We start from the raw sequence: 10,482 nt of genomic DNA, 5'->3' as shown, positions 1-10,482 counted from the left end.
TGCTTGTTGTTCCCCTAAAATCTAACAATTCTTGTTGCACTATATAGCCCATGTTTGGGTTGATGTTGGTTCTAACTCTCTTCTTGGCCAATTTGCCTTTAGAATAGTTCTTCCTGCTTGCGATCGATACATGCTGTGCCTTCAGAAATGCTTCCAGAAATTCCAGCCATTGCTGCTCTGCCATCGTCCCTTCCAGTGTTCTTTTCCAATCAATACTCGCCAACCCCTTCTCATGACTAAGTCCCCTTTCTCTGCTGTAATACTGATACAACTGCGTTGAGCATCTTCTCCGAGTATATTATTTTATATTATGATTACTTCCGGTTTGGAGTCTTTCACCTTAAGCTTTCCAGTCAATTCGACAATTACTTCAACCAGTGCTTATTGCACTTGCAGTTCCATAGTTCTATCCGCAATTATTTCATTCCATTTGTTTTTTTACCAACAGAGTAACGCCGCCTGTCTGCTTTCCTGACTGACCTTTCAACATATTGTGTATTCTAGGACCTTAAGCTCCCAGCTACAATCTTCACTCAGCTACGATTCAGTAATGTCCACACCATCATACATGCCAATCTGTAACTGTGCTACAATACAGGTTCATCTACCTGATTCTCTATGGTGTGTGAATTAAAATATAATAACCTCAGTCCTCTATTCAACATTTTCGGTTTTTTCCGCCTTTTACTTCGCGACTCATCGTGTTGACTGATATATTTCCTGTCATTAGCCTTTCCTTGCTAGATGCATCAAAATACATTAGCTCTGTTTGTAAACGAAATGCCTCATATTGAGCACTAACTCCCTTGTTCCCACTGCCCTGCCAAAAATATTCCCTAACAGCTTCAGCGAAGCCGCGCACATGGATATTCAGGTGTAATTCGCCCCTTCTGTAATCCGGCACACGTTCTCCAGAGGAGATTTCGATTATCTCAAAATCTGAATCCTTACCTGCTCCTTACAACTAATCAGCCACATATTTACCAGGCAAATCTTTCTGTCCTCATCATCACTGGCACATGCCAGAGCCAGCAATGCAGCGAATACATCCCTGGAGGTTTTGATTCTCAGCTAAATACGGAATTCCCGAAAATCTATTCAGTACATCCTCTCGTTGTCTCATTAAATCAGGGGGCAGCATTCATCAACAAGCACCCTTGCCATTCGGGTCATGCTCTCTTCTCTCTGCAGCCATCGGGCAGGAGGTATCAGAGCCTTCAGTAGCGCACCACCGGGTTCAGGAACAGTTATGACCCGTCGACCATCCCAGGCTGCTGAACCAGAGAAGGTAACTTCTCTCACCCCGACACAACGTTCTCTCACAACGTACAGACTCGCTTTCAAGAACTCGATACTAAAGTTGTCAATATTTATTTTTTAAATCATTTTATTAGTTTTCAAACAAACAGAAGAAGAAAAACATTGTGTACAGAGAGTTTGAGATTATATAGTAGATAGGCTACAAAAGATATACAAACAGTTAATAATTCAAATATAATAAACATCCAAACACATAGTATGTTACAAAAAAATAGAAAAATAGACAAACCCGCCCCAAAAATTAAAAAGCTAACTTAACCGACATGTGCAATGTACTGCTGGTTATAGTCTTATTTTGGTATTTCGAACCTTTACGTTTCATGAGTCCAGTTTATAAGGTAAGCCTTTATACCTGCTCTTTAATATAAACATCTTATCAGCCAATCGTATGGTCGCAACGCAATGCATAAAAACAGGCGGACATGGTCAAGCACTTCAGTTGAAATGGGGAACAAACGTGATCTAAGTGGCTTGTACTGCAGATGACAGTTCACGACAGACGGATTGTTTAGAGTATTTCAGAAACTGATTACTTAATGAGTTTTTACGCACGACAGTCTGTAGAGTTTACGGAGAAGGGTGGGATAAAAATCATCCTGTTATGTGGGTGAAAATGTCTTGTAAGGAGAGAGGTCGTAGGAACATGGAGACTACTTGATGAAAGAGGTGTATACAGTTTTGGTCGCCCATTGCAGGAAAGATGTCGAGACTTTGCAGAGGGTGCAGAAGAGATATACCAGAATACTGCCTGTATTAGAGAGCATCGTCTACTACGAGAGGTTGAACACACTTGGGTTATCTTCACTGGGGTGGCGGGTTGAGGTTTAGAAGATCATGAAAGGCAAGGACGTTCAGTACGATTCCCAGGGTTGAAATGTCTGACACCAGAGGACGTGAATTTAAAGTGAGAGCGCGTCATTCCAAAGGAGATGCGAGAGGCACGTTACTGCACAGACAGTGGTGTGTGCCTGGTATACGCTGCCTGGAATTGTGGTATGTGTAGATAGGTTAGAGACCATTAAAATATGATTAGACAGGCATAATCTGCATAAAGGAAAGATCTATCCATTGTGTAGGCGGAGGATATTTGTTTAATTGGTCATTTATTGACTAATTGATTTTGTACGGTACATTGTAGGCCGAGTTGTCTATGTTCTATGTTCTGAGAGATTAAAATAAGATTGTGGCAAAGCTTCCACTGCCGATCATAACTGCAACCGACTGTCCACTGTGTCAGTAGTCAGGGGATATCGGTCGGACTTCTGGCTGCGAGGAACTCCCTCAGACATTCGTATTTAAGGTGAGGTTGGGCGTTTGGGACTGGGTCTCCAATTCAGGCCTCTGCTCGGCAAAGGCCAGATGGAGCGAGGCGAGGAGGGAGCGCCTGAAGACCTGGTGGAATTCACGGCCAGCGAAGACATAGAGAAAGGGGTTGAGAGCGCTGTTGAAGGAGGCCAGGGCGACAGTGAATAATGACCAGTCCTGGGAAATCGGTGTGGTGAAGGCCGATAGGAGGTCGCACACAGCGTTGGGGATCCAACAGATCAAAAAGGCCACGACCACGGTGATGATGAGGCGGACAGGCTTCTTCGATTTGGCGAACCTGTTCCCTTGTAGTCTCCAACCTATCAGGAAGTAGCAGGTGATCATAATTAGAAAGGGGAGGCCGAAAGTGAAAACAAACCAAAATGGCTCCAAGACGATCGATTCCTTCTGAAAATCCCGAAGCAGGAGGACAGGTAGGCACATGACGAAGGCTAGGATCCAGACTCCGAAGCAGGAAGCACGAATCCACGTGAGGCTCAGATGCTGATGGAACCAAGTGGCCCGAGTAATAGCCAGGCAGCGGCAGATGCTGATCAGACATAACAGATACGTGCTGGCGGATGCGTCGAGGAACATCAAGATTCCAATAAACTTACAGGAAAAGTACGCTTTGTACCCGGAGTGGGTCAGGGAGATGTTGGTCATGCGGAAGGGAAGGGTCAGGCAATCGATCAGGTCAGTCAGAGCCAAAGTCAGGAAGCACTCCATGTGGACATTACTCTTCATCTTGAAGCCAATCACCCAGATGACTGCGCCGTTACCCGGGACCCCCAGTAGGAAGGTGAGGGCGAAGATGACCAATGACGTGATGGAGGATGCTCCCCACTGCATGTTTCCAACTGCCGTGGAATTCCCAGCGAGCGTCAAATTGCACACTTCTTCGGATAAGAACATTGTGTGATCTGGTGGAGAAGATATTGTGGAAGTGAGAATGATACAGAATGGAGGGGCGGCGAATTCAGGAGGTAAGCCGAGAGCGAAGAGGGTACGAGAGGAAGTGGAGTAGAGATCGGGTGTAACACGGTACAGAAACCTGACACAACGCAACGGCAGTGAAGGTGGCGGAAGTCTGCAGAGAGACCAGAGTCGTCTCGCATTCCAAGCCAAAGGACCCTGACCGGCACCTCCCCGATATGTCAAAGACCATGTGATGCATTACCGTGCATTAGCTTCCCCAGGTTAGACAGTCACGCGAGGCCGATCTCCATTAAGGGAATGTTCTCTAACACTGCCGTTATATGGGTCCTGGATCGGCCTCCTCAGCCAGCGGAGGACCCACGGATGACAATCCCTTAGAAGAACATTCTACTGGACTCGATTGATTAAGCTACTACCAGCACTAATTCTAGCTCCCGTGATCGTGCGGGATTCCTGCGGGTACTTCGCTTTCCTCACACATTCTAAAAACGCTCTGGCTCTTATGTTACTTGTGTAAACTTTTCTTTTGTTTGGCTCGGGTTACCTAGGTGCGTTGTTGGGCAGTGCGGATCGTTGGGTACTTTAGTCCTTTACTAACTTGATGTACGGCACTATCACCAAAGGATAAACTTATTTTAATTACATATACAACTTGACGATACAGCTGACTCTGATATGGGTCTTTGCTCTTCACTGCGACAGGAAAAGGGGCTGAGAAAAGGAAATCATGTTTGGGAAAGGGGCATGGAGATGGGAGGAAGCGGGAAGCACAAGCGGATCATTCTGCAGTAATGAATAAAGTAATTGTTTGGAAACAAATGACCTTCCCTGGTGTCTCAAGTCCGCGCGTGTTTGCATCAGTGCCAGCAACCGCTCCCAACACCGACCCTGACACTCCTTCTCTGCTACCTGTCCCACATTCCTCCCGTGGCGCTTACTCTTCGTTATTCCCAGCATCCTTTGCTTCCGCGCGGCAGTTTCCGGACTATGTTGATAAATCCAGTATAGTAAAAAGGTGGAAGCCACCCTCAATACCGAAATGGGCCCAGCACGTTTGCAAAGTCCTGCAAGAACACAGAATAATCCAGCACAGGAATGCTCCACAATTTTGTACCGAAGCAATTAAGTCAGTCATCACATGCCTACGTAACTAATGGCATCTACTGACACAATGTCCATTTCCCTCACATTCATGTTCCCATCCAAGAGGCTCTCAATAGCCTCAATGTATCTGTCTCCACCACCACTCTTTCAGCGCATTCCAGGCACCCACCGCTCTCTGTGAGAAAATAACTTATCCTTCACGTCTCCTTTGACCGTACCCCTCACCTTAAATCTCCGCCCTCTGGTACTGGACATTTCAACATTGGGGAAATAAATACTGCCTGTCGACACCATCTCTGCCTCTCATCACCTTATAAACGACTTCTATCACTGCCACCATTACAACCATTAGCAACACGACCAATATTACCAGTATTACTATTGCTGTAAGTTGAGTACAGAAACCGATCCTTAGCCTAACAGGCCATTGCTCCCATTGCCCCATTCAGACCAATCTATCCTGCAACCCTTTGGAACCGCGACTGCGTATGCCTCATCTATTCACGTGCATGTGTAAATACCCCTTAAACGTACTCATTGCATATGTCACCTTCAGTGGCAGCCACGTCAATTCTTCATGGAAGTCATGGCCGCGCAGTGCTTACTCTGTGATTACTCAGCATGATTCTGCTGCCGCGCCAACAAACCGGGTTCATCTCCTGCTGCTGTCTATAGGGAGTTTAGAATTTGTCACGCTATCATGTGGGTTTCTTCTGGGTGCTCCAGTTTCCTCATATAAAAGATTATAATTCCATAAGATACAGGAGCAGAAATAATCCGTTTGGCTCATTGAAACTGCTCCGCCGTTATCCTTTTCAGCCCCAGTCTCTCCCCTTTCCCTTGTTTTCGAGTATACCCTGCCCAATCAAGAAACTATCACCTCCGTCTTCAAAAATACAGAAATGGATTTTACAGATTCACCACTCTCTGACTACAGAAATTAATCAGTATTTCCTTTCTAAAAGGAAGTCCCTCCCTTCTGAGGCCGTGCTGTTTGCTGTTAGCCTCCCACAACATAGGGAACATCTACTCCACATCGACTGCATCGAGACCTTTCAACAGTCCGCAGGTTTCAGCAAAGTCATCGCTCATTCTTCTGAATTTCAGTGAGTAGAAGCCCAGGACCATAAAACAAACCCCATGTGATAAGCCTTTCAAACTCAGAAGGCCTACAACTCTAGAGGGTTAGTTGATCACATGGGTGTAATTGGGCGGGGTGTTTTCGAAGAGCCGGAGAGGTTTGTTACTGTGGTGTATCTCGAAATCGAATTGACAACTGTTAACAATTATCCCTTATATTCGACTTATATCTCCTTTCCTCAAGACAAATATATGCCTTCCTGTTAATGTATCTCATACCATGGGAAAGCGATTCTGTATACACAATCTCTACATTTGTTATCTTAATTTATTTTTTTTAGGTCATCGGTCAGTGACCTTCGACCGCATGGAAAATAACCACTGTAATCACTGAAGTTCTCCTCATTGAACTGAATATTGACAATCCCACTATCCTGCCTTCATTGGATAACTGAGTTATCTCCTGAAAAGACACCCGAAAGTAGGAAGGCCAGGTTACTTCTGCAACACAGCCATGCTGATGATACCCGATCAGACGCCACATTCCCAAATTAATAAAAATCCCATGGAAAGTCATCTCACCTTTCCCTCGGAACTCCGGCTCCGTCACCGGTCCTTAGCAGTTTTGAATACTTGCACTCAGACGTTAAATTCGACGGTGCTGTTCCTTGGGTGCTCCAGGTAAATCAGGGAGTTGTGTCTTGTGGCGAATTTGAATGCTGATTTAGCAATGGTGGGGATCTTAATTCCGAATGAGCGGAAGAGATGAGTTAGTCCACCTCGGTAGAGACTCTCTGGGTTTGAAGTTCCAAAAAGCTTAATATGAGGAAGTTGAACTTTTGACATCAGAGATAAGACTTTTCTCACAGAGCTGAGAAGAAATAACCATTTCCTTTTATTTTTGAGCAGTAAAGTAGATAAGCATGCCACATGGTTAACTTTTGAAGTTAACCCCATCTGGTCCATGTGACCTATCTATGTTCAAAGCCTTGAATTTCCCCAAAACCTTCTCCCTAGGAATAATGAATACACACACCTAATGCTGGGGTCTTCTACAAAGAACACTGGTACAAAATACTTGTTCAGGTGCTCTGCCGTTTCTATAGCCGCATTAGAATCTCTCCAGCACATTTTTACAGCGGTCCAATATTACCTCCCTCGCTTCTCTGTAACACAAAATGTTTCCAATAAAACATTCAGTATAATCTGTAATAGTATTGGCTAGCTTACCTGTCTATTCCATTTTGAGGTTTTTAATGACTTTTACTTTTCCCAATTAGTGTTTAAAAGCTCGCTAATCCCCTAAAATATAGCAATTGTTTTGTAATATATAGTCCATGTTTGGGATTATATTGGCTCTAACTTCTCTTCTTGGCAAATTTGCCTTTAAAATGCTTCTTCCTGTTTGCGATCTATATATGCCATGCCTTCAGACTTGCTTCCAGAAAGTCCAGCTACTGCTGCTCTGCCAACTCCTCTCTCATGACAATAATTCCTTTATCTCTGCTGTAATACTGATATATCTGCGTTTAGCATCTTCTTCCCAGAGTAAATTATTTTATATTATGATTACCTCCACTTTGGGGTCTTTTGCCTTAAGCTTTCCGGTCAATTCCACAATTACTTCTTCCAGGGCTTCGTGCGCTTGCAGTTCCATGGTTTATTCCGCAATGATTTCATTTCATATGTTTTTTGCCAACAGAGTAATGCCCCACCCCCCCTCAACCCGCACATCTGCCTTCCTGCCTGACATTTCGACACATTGTGAATCCTTGGACATTAAACTCCCAGCTACAATCTTCATTCAGCCACGATTCAGTAATGTCCACACCATCCTACATCCCAATCTGTAACTGTGTCGAAGACAAGTTCATTTACCTGATTCCCTATGCGTTGTGAATTAAAATATAATACTTTCAGTCTTCTATTCAACCTTTTCGATTTTGTTCGCCTTTTACTTTGCGACTCATCGTGTTGACTGAATTATTTCCTGTTATTAGCCTTTCCTTGCTAGGAGCATCAACATACATTAGCTCTGTTTGTAAACTAACTGCCTCTCTTGTTCCTACTGCCCTGCCAAAAACATTCCCGAACAGCTTCAGCGAACCGTTCCACATGGATATTCAGGTGTAATCCGCCCTTTTTGTAGAGGCCACACTTTTCCTAGAGGAGATCCCGACGATCTCTAAATCTGAGTCCCTGCCAGTTCCCTACACCAGCTGATCAAGGACCCTTGCCATCCTGGTCATGCTCTGTTCTCTCTGCAGCCATCGGGCAGGAGGCATCAGAGCCTTTAGTAGCGCACCAACAGGTTCAGGAACAGTTCTGACCCGACGACCATCCCAGGCTGCTGAATCAGAGAAGATAACTTCTCTCACCACAACAATCATCAAATCTCACAGCCTACAGTCACACTTTCTAGAACTCGATACACAAGTTGTCAATATTTATTTTTATTTCTTTGTTGTTATTTTAGTTTCCTTTTTTGTATTTGCACAATTCGTTGCCTTTTATACATTGGTTGTTTCTCCGTCTGTGTTGGTAAACAGTTTGCATACGATTGTCTGTTGTTTCTTTGTATTTACTCTGAATGTTATGAAAAAAAAATCAGGGTTGTTTCGGTGACGTGTACTTTAATAATTAATTTCATTTGAAATTTGAAAATGGTAGTTTTTTCTCAGAACTGATTCTCCCACAGATGACGGACTGTCCGTGTGTAGGGTTGTCCTTCAGGGGAAATTTGCGCAAACAGTGGTGTTCAGAGTTCTATTGCTTGTGACACCTTAAACGGATTTGCACTAAAATTGTGTTTGACTCATGGGTAAATTTAACACGGCATTTACAAAATAAATAAAGATTTTGGATCACTGGATTGTTGCGAATATTGTCAATATTTTCACGGGATTCACCAGGGTATAAATGAATTGAAAATATTGGCAGGAAACTGGTTAAAGGAGTTCATCCATTACATTGTCTTGTTTTTCACTCTGTGCGTGTGTCTGTTGGGCACGGGTGTGGGGTCAAATATCTGACATATGTACAAAGTGATCGAGTGGACCATCAGAATTGTTTACACGCAATCAACGGCTGTTTTATGAGGTATCTCCTGTATCAAATAAAGATGCTATGAAGTCTATGTTCGTCGTCTTTCGCCATTGCAACCCATCCACTTCAAGTTTCGAAGTTTTGCTTTGCGTTCAAAGATGCTTCTCTATACATCGTTTTGCGACAGTTGTTTTATTTGAGTTACTGTCACCATCCTGAACAGCTTGAAAGAGATTAGCGAGATCTCCCCTGACGCATCCCATCAAAATAGGCGTTTTGGTTTACGGAACTGCCGTTCACTGGACTTCTGTTTTTAATCGATGCACCATCCCCTGGGAAGTGTCGACTGTGTTGTACGTTATATCCCAGGAGATTAGCTGTCTCTGAGTTACTGAAGCCACCCCCTCTGGCACCAACACTCATTCCCCCGTAAAAGTCACTTAGATCCCATTTCTTCCCCCGTTCTCAACTTTGCTCTCGAAAAGTGTTAAAATGGCCACTGGGTTTCTGTACTCCAAAAGCAAGTGAACCAATATTATACACTAAAGCAATATGGAATTCGGCCTCCCTACCTTTATGCACAACAGACATCTTCTCCTTTTGTGCTGCCACTTTCAGGTAGATATGAACTTAAATACCTGAGATCCAGTATGCTATTTTTCTGCCCATATTTGCAATTGATTTGCATCCCGACAAATGGCACGACAACCACCTCTGTGGCCTCTGTATTAGGTACAACTGTACACCAGTCCGATAATAGAAATATCCAATAACCCAACATGTGGCAGCGTCTGAATTCAGAAAAGCCTACGGAATGTAAGAAAGTGTATTTAATGACTTTGAATTTAAAACATGAAATATCAGAATGTTTGAAATTTGAAAAGATCAGAATGTGCTTCGTTACTTTGACTGTGGAAAGATTGTTGCTGCAATTTGGGGTGGTTTGTGTTTCACAGAAACTGCTGATTTCCTGGGAGATACACACACAACAGACTCTAGGGTTTACCTAGTATGCTGTGAGAAACAAAAACGTCGTGTAAGCGGCAATACCGTAGAAAAAGCTCAAGTGGTGTATCCCTTGTCCCATATCTATCACCAGCAACGTCGCTCAGCCGAGGGCCCGCGAGGAGAATCCCTGAGATGTTGTCTCCAATGTGAAGATGCTTCGGACTTAAGTTCCCCGACATTTCACTCCGGCGCCATGTGCCTCGGCATCCACATCTGACAGTTAAAGTGTAATTGATGCACAAACATGCATGAATAGCCGTGAATATAACCAAACGGAACAGCATTACTCCGGGACCAACGTACAAAATACAATATGATACGCACACACACAACAAGGGATATAAGATAGCATGCACATATAAGATATCAGTAAGTACCTTCAGATAAAACAAATAGTCCAAGGTCCTGAGTCTATGAATGTTGCAGTAATCTGAATCAGTATATGAACAAGACGAACAGTATCCAGAGCAAAGCGACTTTCAGCGCCGAATTCCTCACGAAGGAAGTGATAGTGTGTGACTGGCTGCTCATCATGTAGGTTGCCCCCCCCCCCCCCCCTTCAACTCCCACATCACTTGGTGCCGCCTGTACTCCGTACTCTTGTTGACTGCCCCTTTGCCCCCTTGTTCCTTTTGAATATCTCCTCCACCCCCACTGGGACTTCACTGTGTCTGACACAGG

General features: G+C 44.1%; 1 protein-coding gene across 1 annotated transcript; it reads right to left on the bottom strand.

Moving 5' to 3' along the window:
- Nucleotides 1-2,601: 2,601 nt before the first annotated feature.
- LOC132380714 (C3a anaphylatoxin chemotactic receptor-like) lies at nt 2,602-3,540 on the bottom strand. Its single transcript, XM_059949703.1, has one exon. It carries the CDS (start codon nt 3,538-3,540, stop codon nt 2,602-2,604), a length of 939 nt encoding a protein of 312 aa, XP_059805686.1.
- Nucleotides 3,541-10,482: the final 6,942 nt, after the last annotated feature.

Source organism: Hypanus sabinus, chromosome 24 (genome assembly GCF_030144855.1).
Source record: "Hypanus sabinus isolate sHypSab1 chromosome 24, sHypSab1.hap1, whole genome shotgun sequence".
NCBI lineage: Eukaryota > Metazoa > Chordata > Chondrichthyes > Myliobatiformes > Dasyatidae > Hypanus > Hypanus sabinus.
This window is presented reverse-complemented; position numbering and strand designations above follow the sequence as displayed.